The sequence below is a fragment of the Pan troglodytes genome, chromosome 19 (genome assembly GCF_028858775.2).
Source record: "Pan troglodytes isolate AG18354 chromosome 19, NHGRI_mPanTro3-v2.0_pri, whole genome shotgun sequence".
NCBI lineage: Eukaryota > Metazoa > Chordata > Mammalia > Primates > Hominidae > Pan > Pan troglodytes.
Window position 1 is genome coordinate 61,049,930 of NC_072417.2, and position 13,183 is coordinate 61,063,112.

The 13,183-nt window shown below is 45.6% G+C and overlaps 1 protein-coding gene and 1 long non-coding RNA gene across 3 annotated transcripts in view; one reads left to right on the forward strand and one right to left on the reverse strand.

Annotated features, from left to right (window-relative positions):
• Positions 1-12,865, reverse strand: part of USP43 (ubiquitin specific peptidase 43) — an 87,876-nt gene extending 75,011 nt beyond the window's left edge. For both annotated transcript variants that reach the window (XM_009432765.5, XM_511843.9), the window contains exons 1-2: positions 11,353-12,865; positions 965-1,096 (exon numbers count right to left, since the gene is read on the reverse strand). In XM_009432765.5, coding sequence (XP_009431040.1) covers positions 965-1,096; positions 11,353-11,856 — 636 coding nt within the window. In that variant the 5' untranslated portion in view covers positions 11,857-12,865. The remainder of the gene's footprint in view (positions 1-964; positions 1,097-11,352) is intronic.
• LOC104002921 (uncharacterized) lies at positions 9,547-11,589 on the forward strand. The gene is made up of 3 exons (XR_675363.4): positions 9,547-9,987; positions 10,432-10,562; positions 10,772-11,589. It is a non-coding gene; the product is annotated as an uncharacterized LOC104002921 (long non-coding RNA).
• Positions 12,866-13,183: the final 318 nt, after the last annotated feature.

Consider the following 13,183-nt stretch of genomic DNA (forward strand, 5'->3'; position numbering starts at 1 on the left):
AGACGGAGTTTCACTATGTCACCCAGGCTGGAGTGCAACGGTGCGTTCTCAGCTCACTCCACCTCCCACATTCAAAGGATTCTCCTGCCTCAGCCTCCCGAGTAGCTGAGATTACAGGAGCATGCCACCACACCTGGCTCATTTTTATATTATTAATAGAGATGGGGTTTCGCCATCTTGGCCGGGCTGGTCTTGAACTCCTGACCTCAAGTGATCTACCTGCCTCAGCCTTCCAAAGTGCTGGGATTACAGGCGTGAGTCACCGCACCCGGCCTCAGGTATTTCTTTATAGCAGTGTGAGAATGGATGAATGCTTTCATAATATAGTAACTTCATTCACTTTCACTTTCTTAAGTACAAGATAAAGGACTAGCATTAGAGCATAAGCCATCATTGAGCAAAGTCCATAAAGACTGCACCTGATGTATCAATTAGCTGTGCTTATGACAAATGATTGTAGTGCTTTCCTCCTCTGAAAGGTTTGGGGTTCCATCAAAACCTGGGGATGCTAAATGCACATGTGTAAAAATCATCCATCCTGTGTCGTGAGAGGAAAAGTTTAACAGTTGGTACTCTGTAGAATACATAACTGAGAAAGCAATGGTAGAGTTCAAATGGTACCATCTGCAAATAATAAGGAACGGTACTCATGGCCTTGGATGACCACACTAATGTACGGAATACAAACCAAAGAAAAGACTTTTCATATTTTGAGCCAAAATGAAACTCTATTCATTATATCACTGGGACAAAGAGAATGAGAAATACTGGAATGGAAGGAAACGCCTTGTGTAAAACAAACACAGCTAAGAGAAGGAAGCAGGGAACAGACTGTGGATATAGTAGCCAGACTATATAGGAATCTAAGAATCTCAATTTCAAGATTCAGTTTTGAGGAGCTGAGTCAATATTTAAAAGAAAAAAAGAAAACCCAGTACATTATGTTGTTTTGAAAGTGACCGACCTTCTCCGACACCGGCCCTCGGGATGAACCCTCCAGGTCCTCATGTACACGATCCAGCAACCAGAGCAGGAATTCCAGGGCGTCGTGCTGGGAATTGCCTTGGAACTGAGAGCCGTACTTGGAAACTGCATTCTGAAAGGAAAAAAGGAAATCCAGAGGTGAATTTGGCCCCTTATACAACCAAATGAAGGCTCTATGAGCACCAGGTCTACCAAGTGGTCATTATTCAGCCCTGACCTGGGATAACAGCACACAAACAGCCGGGGTAGAAATGTTCTTTCACGCCAAAGCCCGTCCTTTTGGGGCAATGTCCCCAAATGGTATGAGGGTCTCTGTATATGGGAGAAGACATTTTCTTCCCAGAGGACTGCTGATGTGTATCCTATCATTTGAAAACCCACAGAGTGGTCTCTGTTGAATATTTTGATACTGTTGACCATCTGACCCACTGAAGCTCTCTTCCTGTGACTGCTGGGGTATGATGCTCCACTAATCTTCCCTCCATTGGTCTATTCTCACGCTGTCTCTCTCTGTTCACCTAGACGGTGAACAGCCTTCTAGCCCTACTTGCTCTCCCTCGCTGATTTCATTCATTCTCATAGCTTCAACTCTTTCTTCTTTCAGAATACCCACATTTGTAGTGAAGTTGATTTCCTTACACACCATGCATGTAGCTCCTCTACTGCCTCTTTCTAATATGTATGAAATTTAAGGATACAAACTTGTTTCTGTGGTCAGGGCATCAAATGGCTGACCCAGCCCTTCACTCCTTTGATAAATATGCATTGAGTGCCAACCACACGCCAGGCACTATTCTAGGGACCGGGGATACAACAGTGAACAAAACAGATCTTCATCTGTTTGCACTGTTGAAGATGAACATCTGTTTCTTCAACAGGTTCTTCATCTCACTGCCCTCATGGTGTTTGCATTCCTGGTACCCCTTGCGCTGTCCTTCTGTTAAATTGTGTAGCACCTTTGTCATTTTCTGCATAAATGCACATTCCAACTTTTTAAAAGTTTATTGCAAAGAGTAATATATGCACATACTAAAAAACAATAATTCAATAAAAAAAGGATGATAATGAAGTCTTCCTTCTACCTGGCCTTCATCCCGTGGTACCCCTTCTCAGGGCACAGCCACTTTTAGCAGTTCCTTCAGCATCTTTCCAGGGACTTTTGCTATACATGTGTGAGCATGTGGGCATCTGGGTGTAAGCAAATCACTTGTCTGTGTGTCCACACATGCACATGCACACAGCACGTGATGGCCGTGGGACCCACTCTTAGACTGCAGAGCCAAGCCTCCAGTCTCGTCCCACACAGGTCTGTTCTCTGTTCATGCCTACCAAAGGGACTGGTCTTAATAAGACTGAGGACCAGGACAATCCTTACCACTGCCAATCAAATCAGGCAGTCTGGGCTTTTTTTTTTTTTTTTTATTCCTTTCTTTCTTTTAATTTTCCCTTGAGATTTAAAGGAGACTTTAGAGGCCAGGTGCAGTGGCTCATGCCTGTAATCCCAACAATTTGGGAGGCCAAGGCGGATGGATCACTTAAAGTCAGGAGTTTGACACCAGCCAAGCCAATATAGTGAAACCCTGTCTATATTACAAATACAAAAATTAGCTGGGCGTGGTGGTGCACATCTGAAACCCCAGCTACTTGGGAGACTGAGGCAGGAGAATCGCTTGAACCCGGGAGGTAGAGGTTGCAGTGAGGAGAGATTGCACCACTGTACTCCAGCCTGGGTGACACAGTGAGACTCTGTCTCAAAAAAATAAAACTAAAAATAAAGGAGATTTTAGGATGAGACAAAGCAAAAATGCAAGATTTAATTAACTGAAATGCTGGTTCTGAGTCTTTTTTTTTTTTTTTTAAGACAGTGTTTCACTCTTGTTGCCCAGGCTAGAGTGCAATGGCATCATCTCAGCTCACTGCAACCTCCACCTATGGGTTCAAGTGATTCTCCTGCCTCAGCCTCCCAAGTAGCTGGGATTACAGGCACCTGCCACCACACCCAGCTAATGTTTGTATTTTCAGGAGAGATGAGGTTTCACCATGTTGTCCAGGCTGATCTCGAACTCCTGATTTCAGGTGATCCCGCCCACCTCGGCCTCCCCAAGTGTAGCTCTGAGCCTTTACGTCAATCACATTAGTTTGGATTCTTCCCCCAGGCTTCTCTGCATGTTGATTCCCAAGTAGGGCTACCAGATTTAGTAAATAAAAATACAAGATGCTCAGATAGATTTGAATTTCACATAAACAATGAATATGTTTTTAGTAGAAATATGTCCCATGCAATATTTGGGACGTATTTACACTAAAAAGTTATTCATTTTTTATCTGCAATTAAAAGTCAGCTGGGCATGGTAAATATTTTTCATCTGGCAACCCTACCCCCAAACAACCCTCAAACCTATCTTCTTGTACCAACATTCTCTTCTGGGTGAGCAGGCGGCCCTTCCAACTCAAAATCTCTAAAACCAGCTCATCCTTTTAATGTAGGTGTCATCTTTCAGGTTCTCCTTCATATCGGTCAGCTGTTAAGCATTCTGGATGCTGGTTCCCAAATGTCTCCACCCTTCCCCTATAGAAGAGTCTCATTCCAACTGTTGAGTTTCACCTACAGCTGACCCAGACAACAATATCTACCTAAGGAGGGACCCAGCCCCTAGGTTATCCCCTTGCCAACCCACTGACTTCATGGTAGACCAGACCAATTTTCCTATAGCTCAGCTGAATATTGTCATGCTCTGTCTGACTCTAAATCGTTCCTTACTCTCCTGCTCACCACCAAATAGTCCAAGCACCCTCTGTCGTTCAGCCTCAAACCATATCATTCCATGTTTCAAAGCTCCAGGTAAGTAATCCACCTAGCTGCCCCAAACACGCTTTCCTACTTCTACAGTCTAGACCTTTACTTTTTTTTTTTCTTTTCTTTTTTTGAAATGGAGTTTTGCTCTTGTTGCCCAGCTGGAGTGCAATGGCACGACCTTGGCTCACTGCAACCTTGGTCTCCTGGGTTCAAATGATTCTCCTGCCTCAGCCCCCTGAGTAGCTGGGATTACAGGGGCCTGCCACCACACCTGGCTAATTTTTGAATTTTTAGTAAAGATGGGGTTTCGCCATGTTGGCCAGGCTGGTCTTGAACTCCTGACCTCAGGTGATCCACCCGCCTCGGCCTCCCAAAGTGCTGGGATTACAGGTGTGAGCCACTGCGCCTGGCTAAGACCTTTGCTTTTGTTCTTCCTTCCATGTGAAATCCATTCCTCTCCAGTTAATCATGAAGATCTTTTAAGCCTGACACTCTTCATCTTAGCCTGGCTATAGTACCTGACAACCTTTTCAGAAAGCAGGTGACAACTTCAAGAAGCAAGACAAGATAGGGCCTTAAAAATGTCCCTCTCCATAAACAGCAATTCCACTTTTGGCGATTTTGCCTTAGGAAATGAGAGATACAAGCAGAGATGTCTGTATATATCAAAGTTATCTGGGTGAAAACTTATGACATATTCAGATGGCCTTAAAATTTATGACTGATGAAATACAAATGATAAAGAAAATAATAATCTGGTCATAGAAGAAAAAATGCAAAAATACATATTTGAGATTGTTTTATGTATATATTTATAGATAGAAAAATAAAAGAGCAGAAAATACATGGCAAAATAGTAGCAAATGGTTATCATAGAATAATGGGATCGTGAGCAATTGTTTTATTTTCATTTGTAAATGACAAAGTTTTTTAACAGTGAACATTGTTCTTTGTCTTTTTCCAGTTATAAAGTATTTGGCAGGTATTTCTCGGAATTTTTTTTTAATAACCTATTGATGAATACAGAAGACATTCCCCTAGAAAGTCTATGGAAACAGGCCAGGGGTGGTGGCTCACACCTATAATCCCAGCATTGTGGGGAGCCAAGGCAGGCAGGAAACGAGGTCAGGAGATTGAACCCATCCTGGCTACCAAGGTGAAACCCCGTCTCTACTAAAAATACAAAAACTTAGCCGGGCGTGGTGGCGGGCACCTGTAGTCCCAGCTACTCGGGAGGCCGAGACAGGAGAATCACTTGAACCCGGGAGGCGGAGCTTGCAGTGAGCCGAGATGGTGCCACTGCACTCCAGCCTGGGCAACAGAGCGAGACTCCATCTTAAAAAAAGAAGGAAAAAAAAAAAAAGAAAGTCTATGGAAACATAACTAGAACTGCACAAAGCAGTTCCCAAACAGTTAACTAGCTTGGGAAGAATGAACTGCAATATTTGGTTACTTGTCTCACATCTTTTTTTTTCTTTCTTTTCTTTTTTTTTTTTTTTTGCACTAAGGGCTTGCTGTGTTGACCAGGCTGGTCTTGAACTCCTGGCCTCAAGCGGTCCTCCCATCTCGGCCTCTCAAAGTGCTAGGATTACAGGCATGAGCCACTGTGCTCAGCCCTAGATTTGGTTATTTCTCTCCTTCAACATGGCATAACTCTATCTGTATGTATGTTTTATTTCCCAAACATTGATAATTTTTAACATTTCTTATTAAAATTATTCCTAGTTATTTCATATTTCTGGTTGTTTTCTGAATACAAATCTAATTTTATATGTTCTAAATGATTATTCCTTTGATTTTCTACCTTCTATCTGGTATCATGAGTGACAGTAATAAAGCTAAAATAAGGATTTCTAGCATATTTTAGCAATTTTCTTTCTAATATTTTTTACTCCATTTCCATTTTATGTCTTACTATTTTGTCCAGAACTTCCAAAACACAAGAGTGGTGAAGAAGGCATCCTTATTTTTAAAAAGCCATGTCTCCAGTATATCACTGTAGATCTAAAATTGATGCTTAAGCACATAAGCTAATATAAATTCCGGATGGCTAAAATTTTTAATATAACCATAGAAAATCTGGTACGCAAAATCAAATATTTATCATAATGTCTGATATAAATAAATCGAAATCTTCCAATATTGGGGTGGGAGAAGAAGGAGACAGTTTTGAGAAAATATTTGTAGCAAATATGACAAGAACTAAGGAACTTACAGAAACATAAAAACATTGAGACCAAAGCAGAATAGATAGATGCATAAGAACATTGAGCAGATGGGCTGGGTAAAGTGGCTCACAGGTCAGGAGTTCAAGACAAGCCTGGCCAACATGGTGAAACCCTGTCTCTACTACAAATACAAAAATTAGCCAGGCATGGTGGCACGCGCCTGTAGTCCCAGCTACTCGGAAGGCTGAGACAGGAGAATTGCTTGAACTCGGGAGGCAGAGGTTGCAGTGAGCCAAGATTGCACCACTGCCACACTCCAGCCTGGGTGACAGAGTGAGACTCTGTCTCAAATAAAAAACAAAAAACAAACAAACAAACAAACAAAAAAACCTCGAACAGCTGATTCCAAGAGGAGACTTGCAACTAGTAAAGAAACATGGAAAAATCATCCACCTCGCTCCTAATCAAAGAAATAAAAATTAAAAACTATTTTTGGAAGTTTAGAAGATGATGTTATTTCTTAGGATGCAAAGGCACAAGAGCAATATAATGAACTTTGGTGACTCGAGGGGAAGAGTAGGAGACGGGTGAAGGATGAAAGACTGCACGCTGGGTCCAGTGTCCATTGCTCGGGTGCACCAAAGTCTCTGAAATCACCACTAAAGAACTTATCCATGTAACCAAATACTGCCTGTTCCCCAAAAACCTATTAAAATTTTTAAAAATATGCTATTTCTTTTTGTTCAATAAATTAATAATAAGGGATGAAGATTTATTATACAGCCTGGTGATTACAGTTAATATATTATATACTTGAAAATTGCCAAGGGAATAGATCGTAAATGTTCTCACCACAAAAACGTAGGTATGTTGGCCGGGCATGGTGGCTCATACCTGTAATGAGAGGCCGAGGCAGGTGGATCACTTGGGGTCAGGAGTTTGAGACCAGCACGGCCAACATGGCGAAACCCCGTGTCTACTAAAAATACAAAAAATAGCTGGGCATGGTGGTGCATGTCTGTAATCCCAGCTACTTGGGAGGCTGAGGCAGGAGAATCGCCTGAACCCAGAAAGTGGAGGTTGCAGTGAGCCGAGATAGCGCCCCTGCACTCCAGCCTGGGCGACAGAGTGAGACTCTGTCTCCACCACCACCACAACAACAAAAACTCAATATTTAAAAGTAAGATGGTGACTACACAGGTTCACACATTTGTTAAAACTTCCTAAATTTTATGCTTATAATGGGTACATTTCACTGTATATAGTTTAGACCTCAATAAAGTTTATTTAAAAAGTAAAAATAGAAAGATAATAAAACAGTCATACTTTTGCTTTGACTATGTAATTCCATTTGTAGGAATTAAGCTTATGGGAATAATCACAGCTGAGGACAATGATTTAAATACAAGAAACTTCAATACAGTATAATACTGGAAAATGGAAACTCCATTTCCATTTTATGTCTTACTGTTTTGTCCAGAACTTACAAAACATAAGAGTGGTGAAGAAGGCATCCTTGCTTTTAAAAAGCCATGTCTCCAGTATATCACTGTAGATCTAAAATTGATGCTTAAGCACATAAGCTAATATAAATTCCGGATGGCTAAAATTTTTAATATAACCATAGATCTCCACAAAGAATTGGTTAATTTAATAATATATTGATTGTTAAAGACAATTATTAATGATTGTTGTGTATTATTAAGACTAGGAAAATGTCTTGTAACAATGCTTAAATGAGAAAAGCAGGATATAAAACTAAAATTTTCAATTGTTTGTATATACCTTGAAACATATCAGTATATTTACAATGGTTATCTCTAGGGGTTAAAATTACAGATCTCTTTTTTTTCTACATTTTAACTTTTTTTTTTTTTTTTTTACAATGTGCAACATTTAATTACATCATTAGAAAAGCACAGAAAATCAAATATTGCATATTCTCACCTATAAGGGGGAGCTAAATCTTGGGTACACATGGACATAAGGAAGGGAACAATAGACACTGAGGACTGCAAAAGGAAGGAGGGAGGCAGGGGGACAAGGGCTGAAAAACTTCCTATTGAGCACTATGTTCACTATCTGGGTGACAGGGTCAAGAGAAGCTCAAATCTCAGCAACACACAATACACCCTTATAACAAACCTGCACCTGTACCCACTGAATCTAAAATAAAAATATAAAATTTAAAAAAAGAAAGAGAAGAAAAGAATTCTAGATAATACCACGGACAGGACTTTTCTTTCTGTTTTTCAGAGGGAGTCTCGCTCTGTCACCCAGGCCAGAGTACAGTGGCACAATCTCGGCTCACTGCAACCTCCGCCTCCCAGGTTCAAGCAATTCGCCTGTCTCAGCCTCCTGAGTAGCTGGGACTACAGGCACACGCCACCACGCCCGGCTAATTTTTGTATTTTTAGTAGAGACAAGGTTTCACCATGCTGGTCAGAAGGCTGAGGTAGGAGGATCGCTTGAGCCCAGGAATTGAAAACTGTAGTGAGCTATGATGACACCACTATACTCCAGCCTTGGTGACAGAGTGACACTCTCTCTTAAAGAGAGAGAGAGAGCAAGGAAGGAAGGAAGAAAAGGAGGGAGGGAGAGAGACAGAAAGAGTGGGAGAGAGAGAGAGAAAGAAAAAGAAAGAGGAAGGAAGGAAGGAAAAGAGAGAGAGAAAGAGAAACAGAAAGAGAAAGGAAAAGACAAGACAAGACTCCTTAAGAAAACCTTGTGTGGTGTGTCTGCAACTAATTCTCCAGCCTTTCCTCCCCAGCCAAGTGGGCTTTTATTCATTTATTGAACTGAAGGTCTCTCGGCCCCACCTCCTTCCCTGGTTGGCATTCCAGTTCCCAGGTCCTGGAATGCACCCTCCCATCTTCCCAAGCCCTTCATTGACACCTAATCCTTCAAAATTCAACTCAGCGGTTGGTTACCTCTCCAGGGAAGCTTTCCCTGCCCACCCCACAGGATCTCCCCCAATCCAATCACATTTTCCTGCTGTAACTGTCATAGCACCTTGTATTTGTCCTTTCTAACATGTTTCTGTTCCAATCATGTGCCTGTGTGATTATTTCATTAACATCCATTTCTACCTCTAGACCATAAGCTCCTGGAGAGCAGCCCCAGAATCTGGGTTTGTACTCATCACTCATCATGCATTCCATGCATTCCTAGTCTACTCTCTGGACATTCAATAAATATTTGTTGAACGAATGTTTCCCCATCTGTAAAATAAGAAGAGCTCACCTAGATTTCAATCCATAATATTTAAAGCCTGGACTCTGGGATCCTCCACTCCTCCCTCCAAAGCTGACTACCCAAAAATCCCAGGAAATTCCAGATTGTATCTCCCTCATTAACATATTACAAACTTGATTATCCTTCAATTCCCTGAGGCTTACTGGGAGCTCCCAGGCCCTGGGGATTTGACAGCGGGAGAGAGATAGGAAATTCTGGTGAGTCATTGAGGGTGATTACTAATTTTGGAGTTTTTTGTTTTGTTTTGTTTTGCTTTTTTGAGACGGAGTCTCGCTCTGTTGCCCAGGCTGGAGTGCAGTGGCGCAATCTCGGCTCACTGCAAGCTCCGCCTCCCGGGTTCACGCCATTCTCCTGCCCCAGCCTCCCCAGTAGCTGGGACTACAGGAGCCCGCCACCACGCCCGGCTAATTTTTTTTTTTTTTTTTTTTTTTTTTTTTTGTATTTTTAGTAGAGACGGGGTTTCACCGTGTTAGCCAGGATGGTCTCGATCTCCTGACCTCGTGATCCACCCGCCTCGGCCTCCCAAAGTGCTGGGATTACAGGCGTGAGCCACCACGCACGGCCAATTTCAAAGTGTTTTCAAACTACTGCAGCCCTCTCCCATTGCTGTGGTAACTGGATGGAAATGCATCTAGCAAGAGAAAATGTACATAAAGATTACCTCCCTCCCTCCTCTAGGTTTCTGCAGGTGAGAAGGTGTCGTGATAGAATAATGAACATTTCCTGTGGGGCTGGCACTGTATTCTACATAGAACTCATTTAATACAACAACCCTATAACGAGGTAGGTACCATTATGGTTCTATATTAAAGATGAAGAAAGTTGCGGCACAGAGAGATCTGGTAACTTGCTCAAGGTCACAAAACTCCAGAGACCTTGCTCTTAACCACTATACTATACTGCCTCTTTCTTAAAAAGCAAATGTCATCAAAAAGAGACATTTAGTGACAACCATTTGACCCACTGGCTGCTGCAGAACAGTGCTTCACTAATGGACGCAGGAGGGAGGAAGGTGGGGGTTGGCATCTCATGGGTCACATGGCAAACACTGCTTTCTCAGGCTGAAACTCAAGAGCGGTGATGCTTGTGGAATGAACACTGACAGGTTTCCCCCTCCCCCAAGAACAACAATCACTAGTCTGTAGGGAGCTTCAGTTCTCTGCCCAGAGCTGCGGGTTTCTTCTTCTTTTTTTCTCTTTTTTTTTTTTTTTTTTTTTTTTTTTGCAGGAAGCAAGCCATGTGCATCAATTATCAGGAACGCTTTAATCCAACTGGGACCCCAAACAAACACCCCGTTTTAATCCCGGGTGAAGTGATACAAACAATTTACAAAGCCTCACGACCCGGCAGCAACCCGAGTAAGTAGACCGTGATCTTGCAGACAATAAAATGCAAGCCCGTGCTCATACATTGTAGGGGATTGAATGCGCCTTAAACAAAAGGATGCTATCTCCAAAATAGCACGCTCACTGCCTTTGCTGGGCACTCAGCACGGTACCTGGCCTGTAGGTTGTCAGATTCCACTGGGCTTAGAATAAAATCCAAACTCTTTACCGTTGCCTCCTAGGTCTTACGTGATCTGGCGAAACTCATCTGCCTCCTAAGCTCCAACGCCACTGGTTTTCTTTCCATGTCTCCAGTACTCAGCTCCTTCGGGTCTATGGCAATTGTACTTGCTGTTCCCCCTGCCTGGATTAGTCCTACAGCTTGCCCTGACTGCATCCTTCTCATCATTCAGATCTCAACGCAAGCATCACCTCCTTCCTCTGAGGCCTTGGCCTTCAACATCCCATTCCCTACCCCACATCATTCCAGACTGGAAGCTCTAGAGCTGGCATTAGAACACTGTCTGGCCCACAAGCCTTCAATACTTCAACAAATGCTCGTTGAATCCAAAAACGCTGATTACTCTGCAATCTGCCAGCTCACCCCACTCCCTCTCAAAATACCTAGGAGAATTAATTTATAAAGAAAACATAAGCACGCGACAGCGTAACACATCGACTCAAAACAAAGCCGGTAATCCGGGGCTGAACTGGTCAACGGCATTTAAAGAAGGCCCCAAGAAAACCCTTTCCTGATCGTGCACACACTTTTCAAGAGGCGAAACCAGGGGGACAGGGCGGTCGGCGGCGCAGCGCTGCCTACCTTGAACTCCGCGGAAAGTTGGGGCGTGTATTCGCGAGTCCAGAGCGCGCGCACCAGCGCCGCCAGCTGCTCGGTGACCTCGGCGCGGCCCGGCGCCGCCTGGTAGCGCCCCAGCGCCAGGAACTCGGCCAGCAGGTCGGTGTTGCTGAGACACTGCACCACCGCGTTCATGAAACAGGTGTTGCCGTGGTTCTTCAAGCCCTGAGCGCCCGGCGGCCGCGCCCCATCGCCGGCGGGGAGCTGGAGCTGGGGCTGGGGTCCGGGCGGGCGTTCCTCCCCGGGGCTCCCGGGGGCCGCTGGAACTGGGCCCGGGGCGCAGGCGAAGCCCCCCTCACCGTCGCCATCACAGTGTCCCGGCTGGGGCCGGGGCGGTGAGTCCCCGGGGCGTGAGCGGCTGCCCAGCGCCAGCAGGAAGCGGCTGAACAGGCGGCGCAGGGAGCGGCGGCGGCGGGGCCGGGGCGCGAGCAGTCCCCCTCCTGCCGCGTCCCCGGGGCCCAGGTCCATGGCTGCCGCCGGCGCAGCTCCAGGCGCGGAGCCCCCGGGCCCGAGGCGGACGAGCGGCCAGCAGGCCCTACAGCTTCTCTAAGGCTCCTGGTGCCGGCTACCTGCGGGCCAGGTGTGCGGGGACGGGGCGGAGGCGGAGCCAAGGGCGGGGCAGCCCCGCCCCGCGCGGGAATCCGGCGGCACGACCAGCCCCCTCCAGGGCAGCGCCGGGCCACCCCTACCTCTGCCTGGTGCCGCCCCCGCGGCGCTGACTGGGAGTCTTCGTGGTCGGATTCCCCACCCTTCCTTACCTCGTAAACCGACAGACCTGGGTTTCGCCGCTGCTCCTGTTCCTCGAGCAGCCTTCAAGCAGTGGAAATTACGGAGAAATGAACATTCTGAAAGCGCCTAGTAAATGGCAAAGGCCTGGCTACTGCAGGAAGAAAAGGGCAAGGCAGGCATCTCCAGAGCACAGCCTCGGGCGTGGTGAGAGGCGCGCGCTGGGTGCTGTGTGGGGGTGGGGAGCGCTTTTGTGCCCCGCTGGTTCCTCCGCAGGCTCAGGTGTGTGCGGACAGGTGTCGCCACCTCCTTCCAGACCGTCTGCCCCTTGGGGGAGGCAGAGCCTGTGCCTGCACCCGCCAACCCGGGACCTGAACTGGGAGCCACGTGTTGCCCTGTGAAAAAAGCCCCCGAGTGGTTGTGGTTTGCTTTTTTACACCACAGATTGGGTTAGAATCATTTTCCAAAAACTTGCAAGACTTGATCACCCTCGCTTTAATCGGCAAGGAAGGGGGCTCAGAGAGGTTATCGCAACGTAGGGAGGCCGCCCGATCCGTAAGCAGGGAAACCGGAACTCGACCTGGATCTATGGACTGCCAAGTTCAGGCCCTTTCCAACCTCAGTATTTGCTAACCAGGAAGTTTTCAGGCTCTCAGGCGCGCCCCCTACGCGGTTTCTGGTTCACTCCTTAACGCACGATCCTTGTTGAATGATTGCCCAATCAGAATTAGTTTGGCCTTGCCCCGCCCTTGATTCCCTGGGTAACCCTGGGCCCCTCCCCCACCCCTCACTTTATCCCATGCAACTGTCAGGTTTATAATTAATCAGGCAAGGTCTTGCAAAATGAGTTTCTCGTCAATTTCTAGCTCAGAAAGAGATCAGCACCGTGTGAGATGCAGTATTCTAACGCTCTGAAATGTTACTTGTTGTTTAATAAGTGATCATCATTTATTAAATATTCTTGATCCTGGCCGGGCGCGGTGGCTCACGCCTGTAATCCCAGCACCTTGGGAGGCCGAGACGGGCGGATCACCTGAGGTTAGGAGTTCAAGACCAGCCTGGCCAACAT